This window comes from Hemiscyllium ocellatum, chromosome 13, assembly GCF_020745735.1.
Source record: "Hemiscyllium ocellatum isolate sHemOce1 chromosome 13, sHemOce1.pat.X.cur, whole genome shotgun sequence".
Lineage (NCBI taxonomy): Eukaryota > Metazoa > Chordata > Chondrichthyes > Orectolobiformes > Hemiscylliidae > Hemiscyllium > Hemiscyllium ocellatum.
In genome coordinates this window covers 75,139,045-75,155,228 of record NC_083413.1, presented here as the reverse complement: position 1 = coordinate 75,155,228, position 16,184 = coordinate 75,139,045, and the positions used below count along the sequence as shown (strand labels likewise).

The window sequence follows — 16,184 nt, the reverse complement described above, 5'->3', positions numbered from 1 at the left end:
TTATACTTTATTCCATAGAATTTAGAAGATTAAGGGGTGATCTAACCAATGTCTTCAGAATATTAACAGGGAAAGATAGGATAAAGATAAACTCTTTACACTGGTTGAAGATTCTAGAACCAGGGACATAGCCTAAGAATTGGGGCCAAACCATTCAGGTCCGAGATTAGAAAGCACTTCTATAAAGATCTTCCTCAAACCGATGTCAATGCAAATTCAATTGTTCATTTTAAATCTGAGATAGACAAGTTTTCATTAAGTAAGGTATCAGTGGATGTGGGTCAAGGTAGTCATATTGAGTTAGGCCACAGGTCAGCCATGATCTCACTGAATAGTGGAGCAGGCTCAAGGGGCTGAATGACGTACTCCCTTTCCTGTGTTCCTACAATCTGCCAGTATACTAATGTTTTTTCTTAATTGGGGGGAATGACAAAGTCTAACTGAGCGCATTTAATATTGAAACATATTAAATGTATGTAAATGCCCTGGCTGTGTGTAATTAGAGCTGAAAATGTGTTGCTGGTTAAAGCACAGCAGGTTAGGCAGAATCCAAGGAATAGGAAATTCGACGTTTCGGGCATAAGCCCTTCATCAGGAATGAGGAGAGTGTCCCAAGCAGGCTAAGATAAAAGGTAGGGAGGAGGGACTTGGGGGAGGGGCGATGGAGATGTAATAGGTGGAAGGAGGTCAAGGTGAGGGTGATAGGCCGGAGTTGGGTGGGGGCGGAGAGGTCAGGAAGAAGATTGCAGGTTAGGAGGGCGGTGCTGAGTTGAGGGAACCGACTGAGACAAGGTGGGGGGAGAGGAAATGAGGAAACTGGAGAAATCTGAGTTCATCCCTTGTGGTTGGAGGGTTCCCAGGCGGAAGATGAGGCGCTCCTCCTCCAGCCGTCGTGTTGTTATGTTCTGCCGGTGGAGGAGTCCAAGGGCCTGCATGTCCTCGGCGGAGTGGGAGGGAGAGTTAAAGTGTTGAGCCACGGGGTGGCTGGGTTGGTTGGTCCAGGCGTCCCTGAGGTGTTCTTTGAAACGTTCCGCAAGTAAGCGGCCCGTCTCCCCAATATAGAGGAGGCCACATCGGGTGCAGCGGATGAAATAGAACTCAGATTTCTCCAGTTTCCTCATTTCCCCTCCCCCCACCTTGTCTCAGTCGGTTCCCTCAACTCAGCACCGCCTTCCTAACCTGCAATCCTCTTCCTGACCTCTCCGCCCCCACCCCACTCCGGCCTATCACCCTCACCTTGACCTCCTTCCACCTATCGCATTTCCAACGCCCCTCCCCCAAGTCCCTCCTCCCTACCTTTTATCTTAGCCTGCTTGGGACACTCTCCTCATTCCTGAAGAAGGGCTTATGCCCGAAATGTCGAATTTCCTGTTCCTTGGATGCTGCCTGACCTGCTGTGCTTTAACCAGCAACACATTTTCAACTGTGATCTCCAGCATCTGCAGACCTCATTCTTTACCCTGTGTGTAATTAGAGGCAAGAGTGTGGCACTGGAAAGTACAACAGGTCAGGCAGTATCCAAGGAGCAGGAGAATCGACATTTTGGGTATAAGCCCTTCTTCAGGAATTATTGGATTGCCAGCTAGCTCAGGTGGTTGGATGAGCTGGTTTACAGCGTAGTGCGAATGACTAAGGCGTGGGTTCAATTCCTGCTAGTGGCTGAGGTTAACAATGAAGGAATTGCCTGAGATCTGGTGACCCTCAGGTCAGGCCACCACCTCTCAGCTTGGAGACATCCCCTTGACCAATCCTGTGGGAGGTGGGTGTGACACACACAATGAAATGAGCAGAGAGACCGTGCGCTAGGACCCAGAGGAGGCGGCAGGCGGCGGGGCGTGCACAGTGACCGGGCACTAGGACCTTGTGTGTGTGTTTTAGGCCGCGGTTGGAGCCTGGGCCTAGGAGTTTGCCGGGCGGTCGGAGGAGGAGCAGCGGCGGGAGGGCAAGGAGAGAGAGTTGGAGTCCGGGAGTGGGGCTGGGGCGGTCCGAGAGGCTGAGTCAGGTGGAGGAGGGGGAGAAAAAAGGGGATGGATTTGTTTGAAGACTTGCCTGAGCCCGGTAAGGACATGGCACTGGGGCGGGGTTCGCAGTTCACCCCCCCCCCCAACCTCCCCACCCCCCCCTCCCCACCCCCCACCCCCCTCCCCACCCCCCCTCCCACCCCCCACCCCAACCCCACCTCAAGGGGGTGGGGAATGGGGGTGTAGTCTCAGTGCTGACCCCCAGGGGGAGGGGGGATGGGGGTGTAGTCTCAGTGCTGACCCCCAGGGGGTGGGGAATGGGGGTGTAGTCTGAGTGCTACCCCCCAGGGGGAGGGGGGATGGGGGTGTAGTCTCAGTGCTGACCCCCCAGGGGGAGGGGGGGATGGGGGTGTAGTCTCAGTGCTGACCCCCCAGGGGGAGGGGGGAAGGGGGGATGGGGGTGTAGTCTCAGTGCTGACCCCCAGGGGGAGGGGGGATGGGGGTGTAGTCTCAGTGCTGACCCCCCAGGGGGATGGGGGTGTAGTCTCAGTGCTGACCCCCCGGGGGAGGGGGGATGGGGGGATGGGGGTGTAGTCTCAGTGCTGACCCCCCAGGGGGAGGGGGGATGGGGGGATGGGGGTGTAGTCTCAGTGCTGACCCCCCAGGGGGAGGGGGGGGAAGGGGGTGTAGTCTCAGTGCTGACCCCCCAGGGGGAGGGGAATGGGGGTGTAGTCTCAGTGCTACCCCTCAGGGGGAGGGGGGAATGGGGGTGTAGTCTCAGTGCCACCCCCCAGGGGGATGGGGGGATGGGGGTGTAGTCTCAGTGCTGACCCCCCGGGGGAGGGGGGATGGGGGGATGGGGGTGTAGTCTCAGTGCTGACCCCCCGGGGGAGGGGGGATGGGGGGATGGGGGTGTAGTCTCAGTGCTGACCCCCCAGGGGGAGGGGGGATGGGGGGATGGGGGTGTAGTCTCAGTGCTGACCCCCCAGGGGGAGGGGGGGGAAGGGGGTGTAGTCTCAGTGCTGACCCCCCAGGGGGAGGGGAATGGGGGTGTAGTCTCAGTGCTACCCCTCAGGGGGAGGGGGGAATGGGGGTGTAGTCTCAGTGCCACCCCCCAGGGGGATGGGGGGATGGGGGTGTAGTCTCAGTGCTGACCCCCCAGGGGGAGGGGGGATGGGGGTGTAGTCTCAGTGCTGACCCCCCAGGGGGAGGGGGGGATGGAGGTGTAGTCTCAGTGCTACCCCTCAGGGGGAGGGGGAATGGGGGTGTAGTCTCAGTGCTACCCCTCAGGGGGAGGGGGGAATGGGGGTGTAGTCTCAGTGCTGACCCCCCGGGGGAGGGGGGGATGGGGGTGTAGTCTCAGTGCTGACCCTCCAGGGGGAGGGGGGGATGGGGGTGTAGTCTCAGTGCTGACCTCCGGGGGAGGGGGAATGGGGGTGTAGTCTCAGTGCTGACCCCCAGGGGGAGGGGGGAATGGGGGTGTAGTCTCAGTGCTGACCCCTGGGGGGAGGGGGGAATGAGGGTGTAGTCTCAGTGCTAGCCCCCAGGGGGTGTGGGGAATGGGGGTGTAGTCTCGGTGCTGACAGCCCCCCAGGGAAGGGGAGTTAGTCTCTGTGGTAGTCTCCCAGGGGGAAGGTGGGGAGTCTCTGCACTGGACCCCAGGGGGTGAGCGACTCTCAGTGCTGGCCCCTCCAGGGGGTCAGGGTGTGCGGACAGTCTTAGTGCTCCCCCTCACGGAGTGGGTATGTGTGTCTCCGTAATGGCCCCTAGGGAATGGTGAGGGTAGGGGAGGTGGGATGTTTTGCTGTGCTGGCTCCTGGGGTGATGGAGGGCAAGCTTGGTGCTGGCTCCAAAGGGATGGGGGTCTCAGGCCTCACCGCTGCCCCCCCGGGGATTAGGACATTTCTCCGTGCTGGCCTCGGGGTGGCTCTCTCAGTGCTGGCAGAGAAGGGTCAGGACACGTTTGTGGATTCCTCTGATTATTGTCACAAATCTTGATCTGCACCTGGACTGTGTGTGAAACAATTTTCGCAACTGAAGTAAACACTGAGAAGCAAAGTAACAGACAAACACATGGCAGATTAAATTTAAATGCAGAGATAAGTGTGAAATGATTCATCTTGTAGGAGGAACAGGCAGAGGCCATATAAATACGAGTGTAGGATGGGAGAGAATTGGGATGGATGCTGCCTAAAGCTTTGAAGTAGACAGGCCGAAGGCCTCAAGAACACAGCATGCCAGGCAGTATCACGAGGTGGAGAAGCCAACGTTTCAGGTGTAACCCTTCTTCAGGACTGGCGGTGTGTATAGGGGGAGCTGCAAATAAAAGGGGTGGTGGGGCAGGGGGGTGAACTGGGGAGAGGTGATGACAGATAGAGGGTACGACTTGGACGGCCAGTGGGAGGAATGAATCCAATTGGTGGCTGGGAGGAGTGGAAAGGAGGGGGAGGGGCCTGGAAGAGAATCGGGTGATGGCAACGGAGCTAATGTTGAGTCCTCTATGCTGTAGGCTGTAGGTGGAAGACGAGGTCTTTTTCCTCCAATTTATAGTTTGGTTCGTTGTGGCAATGGAGGTGGCCAAGGATGGTCATGTCGGAAAGGGAATGAAAAGGGGAATTGCCACAATGAGCCAAACTGCAAATTGGAGGAACAACACCTCAGCCCAGAGGGCTCAACATTGAGTTCTCCGATTTCAAATAACTTCCCTTCTTATCCCCCGACTCCATTCCCAGCCTCTCCCCCCCCCCCCCCCCCCCCCCCCCCCCCCCCCCCCCCCTTCACTCCTCGCAGCTACCAACCGGATTCATTCCTCCCATTGACCAACCAAGCTATACCTTCTGCCTGTCTTCACCTATCCCCATTTTACCACCCTGCCCCTGCACCCTCTTTATCTCCCCCTACACCCATCCCCAGTCCTGAGGAATGGTTACATCCTAAATGTTGACTTCTCCACCTCCTGTTTCTGCCTGGTTTGCTGTGTTCTTCCAGCCACCTGCCTATCTACTTTGGATTCCATGATCTGCAGTTTTTTTGTTGCTGTACCTAAACTTTTCAAGCAGGATAACCTTTTACAAAAAGATAGTTTCTTTTTCTAAAAGAACAGTGGAGAGTACAGAAGTAAGTTATTGCTAAATATTTTGATATAGAGATACTGGTCTATTCTCTGACAGAATATTGTTTAATTCTAGATGGTGCATTATAGGAAAGTACCAAGATCTCAGACAGGGTGTAAAGCGGATTTACCAGACCAGTACCACAACGCATGGCATTGAATGAAGTTGGGGTTGTTTCTTTTGAGCAGAGTAGGTCATAGGATGAATTGATCATGGTGTTTAAAATTGTGAAGGGTTTGGGCAGAATAAATAAAGGTAAATGGGTTTTGTTTGAGAAATTTGGAAACCAGAGAATTCACACTTGGGGAAATGAGCGAAGAATCAGAGGTGGCATGTGGATTACAATCTTAACAACAAGTTATTAGGATCTTGGTATGTAGGCTGAAAGGGTGGTGGTTGCGGATTCAGCTTTTGAATAACGTGAAGCATTTTCACAGTATTGTAACAACGCTGTATAATGTTTTTATGCAGTGAGTTATAATCCAGAATACACTTGCTAAAAGGGTGGTGAAACCAAGCAAAATGAAGCTGACAAACTGTTCTGTTTTGGTGGATCATCGTGTTCCACATAGACTGAGTAATTCTGCTGTATCTGACCTCTATCCTGGGACACATAGAAAACATAGAACATAGAAAAATACAGCGCAGTACAGGCCCTTCGGCCCTCAATGTTGCGCCGACCGAATCCTACCTAACCTACACTAGCCCAATAACTTCCAAATGCCTATCCAATGCCCGCTTAAAAGACCATAAAGAGGGAGAGTTCACCACTGCTACTGGCAGGGCATTCCGTGAACTCACAACCCGCTGTGTAAAGAATCTACCCCTAACATCTGTCCTATACCTTCCACCCCTTAATTTAAAGCTGTGTCCCCTTGTAACAGCTGACTCCATTAGCGGTAAAAGGTTCTTAGTATCTACCCTATCTAAACCCCTAATCATCTTGTACACCTCTATCAAATCTCCCCTAAACCTTCTTTTCTCCAATGAGAACAGCCCCAAGTGCCTCAGTCTTTCCTTATACGATTTTCCTACCATACCAGGCAACATCCTGGTAAACCTCCTCTGCACTCTTTCCAATGCCTCCACATCTTTCCTATAGTATGGCGACCAAAACTGCACACAATACTCCAGATGAGGCCGCACCAGAGTCTTATACAACTGCAACATGACCTCAGGACTCCGGAACTCAATTCCTCTGCCAATAAAGCCCAGTACACCATATGCCTTCCTCACAACACTATTTACCTGGGTGGCAACTTTCAGAGATCTGTGTACATGGACACCAAGATCCCTCTGCTCATCCACACTACCAAGTAGCCTACCATTAGCACAGTAATCCATCTTCTTGTTACTCCTACCAAAGTGAATGACTTCACACTTAGCTACATTGAATTCCATTTGCCACCTTTCTGCCCAGCTTTGCAACTTGTCTATATCCCGCTGTAACCTGCCACATCCTTCCTCACTATCCACAACTCCACCGACTTTTGTGTCATCCGCAAACTTACTCACCCAGCTTTCAAGCCCCTCCTCTAGATCATTTATAAAGATAACAAAAAGCAATGGTCCCAAAACAGATCCTTGAGGTACACCGCTAGTAACTGCACTCCAAGATGAACCTATACCGTCAACTACTACCCTCTGTCTCCTTCCAGCCAGCCAATTCCTAATCCAAACCTCTAATGCACCCTCAATGCCATACCTCCGTAGTTTTTGCATTAGCCTACCATGGGGTACCTTATCGAACGCCTTACTAAAATCCATATACACAACATCTACTGCTTTACCCTCGTCCACCTCCTTAGTCACCTGCTCAAAGAACTCAATAAGGTTTGTGAGGCACGACCTGCCCTTCACAAAACCATGCTGACTATCCTTGATCACGTTATTCCTATCCAGGTGTTCATAAATCTTATCCCTTACAATTCTCTCTAAGACTTTGCCCACCACAGAAGTCAGACTCACTGGCCTATAGTTACTCGGGCTATCCCTACTCCCCTTCTTGAACAAGGGGACCACATTCGCCATCCTCCAGTCTTCTGGTACTATTCCCGTTGACAATGACAACATAAAAATCCAGGCCAATGGCTCTACTATCTCCTCCCTAGCTTCCCAGAGGAACCTAGGATAAATGCCATCAGGCCCAGGAGACTTATCTATTTTCATCCTTTCCAGTATTCCCAAAACCTCTTCCCTACATACTTCAATGCCATCCATTCTAATCACTTGTGACTCAATATTCACACCAGCAACAGTGTCCTGTTCCTGAGTGAATACTGACGAAAAGTATTGATTTAGTGTCTCTCCAATCTCCTCCGCCTCCACGCACATTCTCCCTAGTTCTGCAGATTCCTCAGTGTTCCCTTGACATTTCATTACTGCACCTGATTGCTTCTTTCAGTCAAAACAGATTCCCTATTTTCCACTTGCCACCTCACTGCAGAGGCCATCAACTCTATCTCGGCAAAGGGCCCATGCAGGGTATGAACAGAGATGGTTTTAGGAATGAACGTGAATGAGCTCAGGATTGAAACCTACCTGTAAATCAATATCTTTTAAAAGTATACAGTATTTCAAAATAACTTATTTAAATCTGTTAAAAATTACCGTCAAATCCGGAAAAGTCATCGAGCTGCATTACAATTTGGGAGATGTTTTAAAGTCACTCTGGGGTTCAGTACTGCAGTGGAGTCAACAATGTGTTCTGTGAGAAGGCACCGTAGAAAAATGCTAGATCTAGAATTGCAGTGGAGATTTACTCTGAAGATCATGTAGTGGTTTTGTGGGTCGCCATTGGTATGAGAGCTCTTTCCCCATCCTGCTTCTGTCTGGAAAGTACTCGTTTTGAGCACCGTTCATATCTAAGCTGAGGTGATATGTTATTATGCTGGAAGGTATTGTTATGGATACAGCGCAGGTGTCTCGGCTCCAATACGATGTGTGTAAAAACCCATGTTGTAGACAGTTAGCCTAAATTCAGGCAGTATTGGTCCTATACCCTTTCTAAACAACCCAAAGGGGCCATCAGTGGACACTACTCCAGAACATGTTGAAATCCACCACCAACTCCAGTTTTTGGACCATCTGCAATTGGCAGATGTTATGGCACTGTTCCAGCACTATATAACTGCGAATATATATTTTGTTGCAATTGGCTATCCAAAATTTGGGCAAATGTGTTCCCCATTTGTGTGGTGTGCAACTCAACGTGGTCATTATTTGCTGGCTATATTGCTGTCTTCTGCCTGAGATATGTAAAGTTTGGATTGATAGTGGAAGCTTTAAATCTGGAGTAATAGAAAATGCTTGAAATATCCAGGAGCTCGGTTTGTATTGGAAGCAGAAACGAGTTAATATTGTAAGTGGGACTTTTCAGCACAGCATTGGAGCAGTTCAGTTTCTCCTCCCAACGCCTGAGTAATTTTATTTTCTGCTGAAGAGCTTATAATTGGTTGTTTTTGATGGCAGCCAATCAAAATGGCGAGTGTTCCTAATTTACTGTAGTTGTTTTTGTTCAGTGCTTGCCAATCACAATGCTGATGTAATGATAATTTCACTTAATCTGGCACCCAGCGACTGAAATTGTAAACATACCATTCATCCAGCTACAGAGTACCTCAAAGCATAATCAAAATGGCCCATGGAAGATTTTATAAAGCCTTCTTTTATAAACCAGACCATAGAAGTCATAATAAAAATGTAATGCAGTTCAGCTTGACACAAGTTGGTTTAAAACCTGATCCAGCTGCAGCTGGCAGCTCACACACTTGAATCTGTGAATTTACAGTCAACCACGAAATTATGGGAGAGAATTGTGAGCGTTTTCTATCAGCTGGTGATGTGTGTTCTTCCACGCTGAAAATGACAGGCTTATTTTTGTAAGTTTATTTTGACGTGCGAACTGCCAGTTAGACTTGGAGTTTGACTGTCACTTGTTGTGGATTGGGCTATGAGCAGGCGTTGTGCTTGAATTTGGGCTCCTAGTTGGCAATTGGGCTTTGTGAGAGCCCTGGCTAGGTCTGGTTGGGATTCACTACAGGGATTGGAATTGGATGGGAATCGAGGGAAACTTTGGAGCTCCCACCTGGGAAATAGACCGAAATGGACTCAGCATTGAATTCACCGATTTTACACCATAACCTCTGCCGTTGTTTTATAGTTTATTTTTGGATGGTTCTTTTCTTGTTTCCTTTTTAATTACTTTCTTCAGCTTCTCTATCCCTCATCTAAACGTATTTTTATTTCTTTACTTCTCTCTGGTCTTTTACCAGAAACCATTCTGTTATTAATCAGGCAGTGTTGGAGAAACTCAGCAGGTCTTTCAGTATCTGATTTTCGAGTCCAATGACCCTTTGTCAGAACTCCACTTTTGATGAAGGGTCACTGGACTTGAAGTTAATTCTGTTTTTTTCCTCTCAGATGCTGCCAGACCTGCTGAGTTTCTCTGATCTTGTTTTTGTTTCAGATGTCCAACATCAGTTATAGAGTCATAGAGCATGGAAGTAGACTCTTTTGTCTAACTAGTCTGTGCCGATCATGTTCCCAAACTAAACTAGTCCCACCTGCCTGCACTTGGCCCATATGCTTCCAAACCTTTCCTATTCATGAACTTATCCAAATGTATTTAAACAGTTGTAACTGTACCTGCATCTCTCTGTTATTGTTGTTAAATTGGTCCCGCCTTATACATCTCTTTTTTTTATTCTCTTCCCACCCTTCCACTTTTAACATGCTTGAAACTTTCGAGTTTTTCTCTGTTCTGATGAAATGTCACAAACCTGAAATGTTAACTCTTCCTTTGTGCACAGGCACTGTTACACCCACTGAATACTTCTTGTGTTATCCTTTTGTTTTCCAAACTTCCAGCATTTGCAGTATTTTGCTTTCATAGATCAAGGGGAGGGCCAAAATAGTTCATTTGGTTAGAGTGCAATCTGTTCATTCAGTCCCTGTGTCCATTGAGGTAAGTCTTTGGGTTGCCTCTTTGCTTCATGTGGTATTATGGCAATAACGATCATTATTATCTCTGGGGCAGTGCGTGACCATTCTCAATATGTAGCTTCCTGGGCCCAGTTTTCTCTCTTCTAGTCAGGGAAATGATTGGCTGGAAAGTCATCGACCACAGCTACTTCTAGTGACCAGGCAACAGCAGTGGGAGCACTCACAAGGTTTATTTTCTTTTTCTTTTCTTCTGTAGTGCTTATGTTTTCCCCCAGCACCCATGGTGTGTGTGTGTGTGTGTGTGTGTATGTGTGTGTGCAGGTGTGAGACACAGTGAAAGATGCAAGGTGCACGAATCTTTATTCCAATTTCCACCACCAGGATGAAAGAAACACCCGAGTGGCCAGTGACAAGCAGTGCCCGTCACATCAAAGGGCAATGCTGTGAGATCAAACAGTGAAAGGGAGGGCAGGGATTAAATCAAAATAGAGTTGGAGGGGAAACACTCACAAGGTTTATTCTGCACTTACCAAGCAAGGGAACAGTAAGTGATATAGAAGAAATATTTGAGAAAACACTTATGCATCTGCTTGTTTTGTTTTGTTCATTAGGAGATGTCCAGAAGTCAAAACCTTCGCTATTTGATAACCTACCAGACCCAAGCAACCCAGACGTAGGTAAACACAGCCAGAGAATAAAAACTCCTATCGCTTTTGCTCATCTGTTCCTGTTTCGTGTCGTTGGTGGGAATGTGCTCTCGATTGTTGTTTGTTTATTGTCGGGATTAGTAATAGTAATAGTAATGCTGTCTGCAGTTACTTACTCCACTCCCCCTAAACTTCTCCAACCTTCCTCTGGGGATCAATCGTAAAATGCAGCACCGACTGATTTTGGCAGTTTTGGGAGGTGAGGTCAATCACAGCTGACAGTAGCATTTTAAACATTGTCATTGTTTCCTCTTGCACCTCGAAATCCATGGTAACTCTGATCACCAGTGAAGTACTGGATTTAGAAATGTTTTCAGGAAATTGAGGTCTCATGTGAGACTGGTGTTTGTTGTTCGTCCCTAGGTACTCCTTGAGATGTTGGTGACATATCTTTTATTAGAACCACTATTGAAATGGTTTGATGAACCATTTGAAAGGGCAGTCGGGAGTCACCTGCATTGCTGTGGGACAGGAGTCACAGGCTAGACCAGGTCAGGCATATTAGTTTTCCTTCCCTAAAGAGTGCCAGTGAGCCAGTTGCAGTTTTATGTCAATCCAGTAATTTCATCATCACTTCAGCTTTTATTTAACTAACTGAGCGAAAATTCTTAAACTGCCGTGGGTGAGTATAGACTTGATTTTCCTGAATGATTATTCCACACCTTAGGATTGCAGCAACATGTTCAATCTGCCATTAGAGCAGTTAATGATCATATGATAGGAAAAACCAGGCATCACTTGTTTTTTCTCAACGACCTACAATTATCTTGCATCCATTTCTAGTTAGAACTATGTTCGGGTTGGAATTAGGAGGTCTTCGTCTAACAGGATCCTGGCCCCAAAGTCAGCATCTGCCTGTCTTGGTTTCTTGTCTTAAAAACTGGCCCATAGGCCCAGCTGTCCTATTGCAGGGATGGTCATATGGTACCTGAGAGAGGATCGTGAGGACCCAAATGAAGCAGAAACTATGATCTCAAAGTCTGCTTCCAATATTCAGCAGGGTTCATCCCAGATGTGATTTCCCTTCCTATTCCCAGTTGAGACTTGGTCTGTGATTCGAGCATAATGCATTCCCTATATGCAATAAAAGACTTTTGTCTCCTTTCTCCAGATTGACCCTGGGGAATGAATTTGCAGCTATATAAAGCTGGAATGATGTACTCTTGCTTACAGACCTGTCACAGGGCTGATAGTGATGGGAGTTGTTTGAGGTGATGAATTCAGTGTATTGTCACATTTAAATTTATGATTTTCCCTGTAGTATTTTAGATAACCCCAGAAACAGCAATGGCTACAATTTACAGTTCAGAAAAAGAAAACAATTATAGCCTCCGTTGATCAGAGCTAGTGCCTGAGTATTAAGGTGATTATATTGGCTAAAAGCACCTGTAAGTAATAACTTTTCATTGCCATGATTTAAGTAGACTGGCTCTCCTGGCCACTGAAGTATGGATTGATGTGGTTTGCAGTTTCTACTCCTGTACTGCCCTAGGGTAAATGCCAACAGAAGAGCAAAGAGAATTGTCATGCAGACTTGTTGCAGTGCTAATCCTTCTGGAGTTTTCACCTGGGATAAATTAACATGTTCCATCATAGAGCACTGTGCAGGAACGAGCAATATGCAAAATGTAGCCAGCATACTTATACAGTTTTCATCAACACTTGGATATCCAATTCTTGAACCTTTTGAACTGGAGTAAGAATGGACTTCAGTAAAATGATCATGTCGATATATGTCTATCTGTATTACTGGCTGATGAATAAAGGTATGCTGTGAGGCTAACTCAGTTACTCTTGAATGAACTTTGCATTTATACAATATTACAAGGCTGTGATTATGCACTTCTTACTTTGACAAACCTATGATGAAAGCTACAGTATGGTAAAATCTTGTTGATGTTGTGATAACTTTGTTGTTTTGCATCTTCGTGTAAATTATTGTCTTGTTCCTTCAACCCACTAGCTCCACGCGTGCCTGATCTGTTTGGGGAGCTTCCAGAAGCAAAGAATGACATGAAGGGAGAGAAACGTAAAATATCGGATGAGAATGGATCCAAAGGGCATGAGGACAAGAAGTTGTGCAAAGGTATTTTAGCCAAATCAGCCAAGTGAGAGAAGGACTCAGGTACAGAACAGATGTTTAGTAGAGACTTGGTCAATGAAAGTGGTTATTCAAAGGGTCCAATGAGTTGTCAAAAGCTTTGTAAAGCTAGATTTTCAAAAAGTTCTTGGAACTCCTTTTCCTTCAGCTGTTTTCCAACTCTTGTTTCCTAGCTCCCACGTATGGCTATTTACACACGAGTACAGATTGTCATCCTGATAAGCATAGAAATAGCAAGGAGCAATTGAAGAAATAATGAGCAGATTGCAGTTTCATTCAACTTGAAAGCAGAAAAGGGCCAACAGAGAACCGTTCAGGAAGAAGACAAACTTCACAGGAATTTGGGCTGAATTAATGAATTAACTGGGCATCAAAATTGCTGACAGATCTGCAATAGAGAATCTTAAAAATGAGAAGAATAATGTGCAAATTAAATATATTTCCAAACCATATTGGGGGATAAATTCAAGCAAAGAGCCTTATCAACAAGTAAACGAAGCTGAAACTTAGAAGAGCTATCTATTCAAAAACAAACCATGAGCATTAAAGAATATACAGAATACACAGCAGGGAGTTGAAGAGAAATCTTTTTAAAATTGGAATATGAAATAATGTCACCAGATGGCATTAAAAAGTAATTATGGTTTTTATATGCATTTAAAAAGTATAATGAGTGAGAAGGATGAGGTGAGGGGAGAGCGCCAGACCTTGACATCGAGGTTGTAATTGACTGAGCGTATCATCAAGGAGCCGAAGCAAAGCTAGATTCAGTGAGTATCGGGAGCAAACTCTCCAGGTTGGAGTCATACCTGGCATTTAGGAAGATGATCGTGGTTGTTGCAGGTCAGTCCTCTCAGCTCCAGGTCATCTCAGCAGGAGTTCCTCGGGATAGTATCCTAGACCCAACCATCTTCACCTGCTTCATCAGTGACTTTTCCTCCATCATCAGGTCAGAAGTGGGTACGTTCGCTGATTGCACAAAGTTCAGCACCATTCGCGACTTGGGTCAGATACTGAAGCTGTCCATGTTCAAATACAAGGTCTGGACAATAGCCAGGCTTGGGCTGACAATTGGCAAATAACATTCGCACCACACAAATGCCTGGCAATGACCATCTCCAATAAGAATCTAACCACCACCCCTTGATGTTCATAATGTTAAAATCACTGAATCTCCTACTGTCAACATCCTGGGGGGGGGTTTACTATTGACCAGAAACTCGACTGGACTCCCCTCATAAACACAGTGGCTACGAGAACAGGTCCAAGACCAGAATGTTTGTGGGGAGTAACTCACCTGCTGACTCCCCAAAGCCTGTCAGTCAACCACAAGGCACAAGTCAAGAGTGTGATGGAATACTGCCTGCTTGCCTGGATGAATGCAGCTCCAACAATACTCTCAGAAGCTTGACACCATCCAGCCTGCTTGATTGGCACTACATCCACAAGCATCCACTCCCTCCACCACTGACGTTCAGTAGCAGCAGTGTGTACCACTACAAGATGAACTACAGAAATTCACCAAAGTTCCTCAGACAGCATCTTCCAAAAACACTCAACCATTTCCATTTAGAAGGACAAGGGCAGCAGATACATGGGAATACCACCATCTGCAAGTTCTCCATCAGGCTGTTCATTATTCTGACTTCAAAATATATCATTGTTCCTTCACTGTCGCCAAACCTTCTCAAAGGTAGCCAGGGGCAGACAGTGAATTGTGACCCAGCTGATGATCCTCCAATCCCACGAGTGAATAAAGAAAGGATTAGCATTTAGGTTGAGAATGAACATTTGGCTAAGAAGGAACAGCAAAAGCATGAAATAAATATTTTATCAGGGTTTACGAATGATGGTGAAAAGGAGAATAGAGCATAAGAAATAAGAGTAGGAGTTTACCATCAGACCCTTCACTCCTCGTTCTTGTTTTTTAGCTCCCCTCAGGGTCTTTCCTATCCTTACCTCAGTGTTGACTTCAGCGGATTCACAATCACAGTTACCTAATAGAGGCGGTCGACAATTTATAACAATTTTCTGATGGTTTACTGAGTTTAAGAAGGAGTAGTTTGGATATTACACACTAGGTAATTTAATAGAGTATACATCCTTGATAATGGGTATGGTTTACTGATGCCAGAGGGGAGACAGGCTGTTAGTACAGAAAGTCTTGGTTGGCATTAAAGTGGTGAGGGCTGCATATTGCTCTCTAGCTGAGGAGTTAAGAAGCTCTTCCCTGGGTCATTCTCCTTTCTTCTGGCCTGTCTGCCTGATGAGGACTGCTCGATGACAACTGCTGCATGGTGACCACCCAAGAGTACCTGCTGCCTACAAGGTCTGCGAGATAAGAACTGTCCGTGCCCTTAAACACTTATGGGTATCTCGTATTTCCAGGGGAAAGGAACTTAGGCCGTGTTAATCAATTGTCAGAAAACTTGTGGCCAACGGCCATCGAACAGCAGCACATGACGTCAGATGACCATTGTCCCCTTGCCTGACTTTATCTGACAGTTAGTTTTCCGTTCTTTCCAAGAATAAAATCTACCTATTTTCAAAAACAATATACTGACAATAAGGTGCATTTGGCACCGGATAAATAATTGGCACGAGTCCAATCAATATCATAATCCATGTTTTCCGTAATTCTTCTTTGTTTTCAAATGTTAGAATTTTTGACAGTTAATCACAGCTGTAATAGCTGTTTAATGAACTCTCTGCTACATGGTACACAGAAAACATAGTTTTAAACGACCCAGATTTCCAATATGATCTCTGTGCTGCTTCAATGTTAGCCTCTAGGTCATCCTTGATTTTAATTGCTGTTGCACTTAAGCTGTAAACCACACCATTCCCATCCACAATCCCTCAATCTTTACCTAAGCTTTAGATTGCTCGTCTTGATTTGCTTCTTACAGGTTGATGTTAACTTTTCTTTGCATCTTTAGAACATTTATTCTTGTAAAGGTCCTATTTAATCAGTCACCATACCCAAACATTAACCAGTGTTTTCAGGAGAGAAGTAGAGGGAGGGGGCCAAACAACAGAGGGAGAGAAGAACTTGTATAACATGGGTGGGGGCGCATTAGAGAGATGTTGTACAGTTGTGATAAATCTTCTGCCAAAATCTGCAGTTTTTAAAAAGTTTTTCTGTTGATGTTTTCCTTCAGGATGTGTCACCTTAAAGGGTTATGTTGCAGAGAGAAAGGGTGAACGAGAGGAAATGCAGGATGCACACGTTATAATTGATGATTTCACATCGTACTTCGCACAATTATCCTCAGAAGTGTAAGTACTGAAATGACAGAAAGCAGAGCAACTTTTATGTTTACAGAGTGAGCATTGATTTATGGTACAGTTTACTGGC

The 16,184-nt window shown here is 46.5% G+C and overlaps 1 protein-coding gene across 2 annotated transcripts in view; it reads left to right on the top strand.

Annotated features, from left to right (window-relative positions):
• The first annotated feature begins 1,971 nt into the window (after positions 1 to 1,971).
• The window catches only part of ilkap (integrin-linked kinase-associated serine/threonine phosphatase), a 54,198-nt gene continuing 39,985 nt past the window's right edge, over positions 1,972 to 16,184 (top strand). The window contains exons 1-4 of one of the 2 annotated variants that reach the window (XM_060834963.1): positions 1,972 to 2,058; positions 10,630 to 10,695; positions 12,689 to 12,811; positions 15,988 to 16,105. In XM_060834963.1, coding sequence (XP_060690946.1) covers positions 2,028 to 2,058; positions 10,630 to 10,695; positions 12,689 to 12,811; positions 15,988 to 16,105 — 338 coding nt within the window. In that variant the 5' untranslated portion in view covers positions 1,972 to 2,027. The remainder of the gene's footprint in view (positions 2,059 to 10,629; positions 10,696 to 12,688; positions 12,812 to 15,987; positions 16,106 to 16,184) is intronic. The other variant, XM_060834965.1, reaches the window with a different exon arrangement.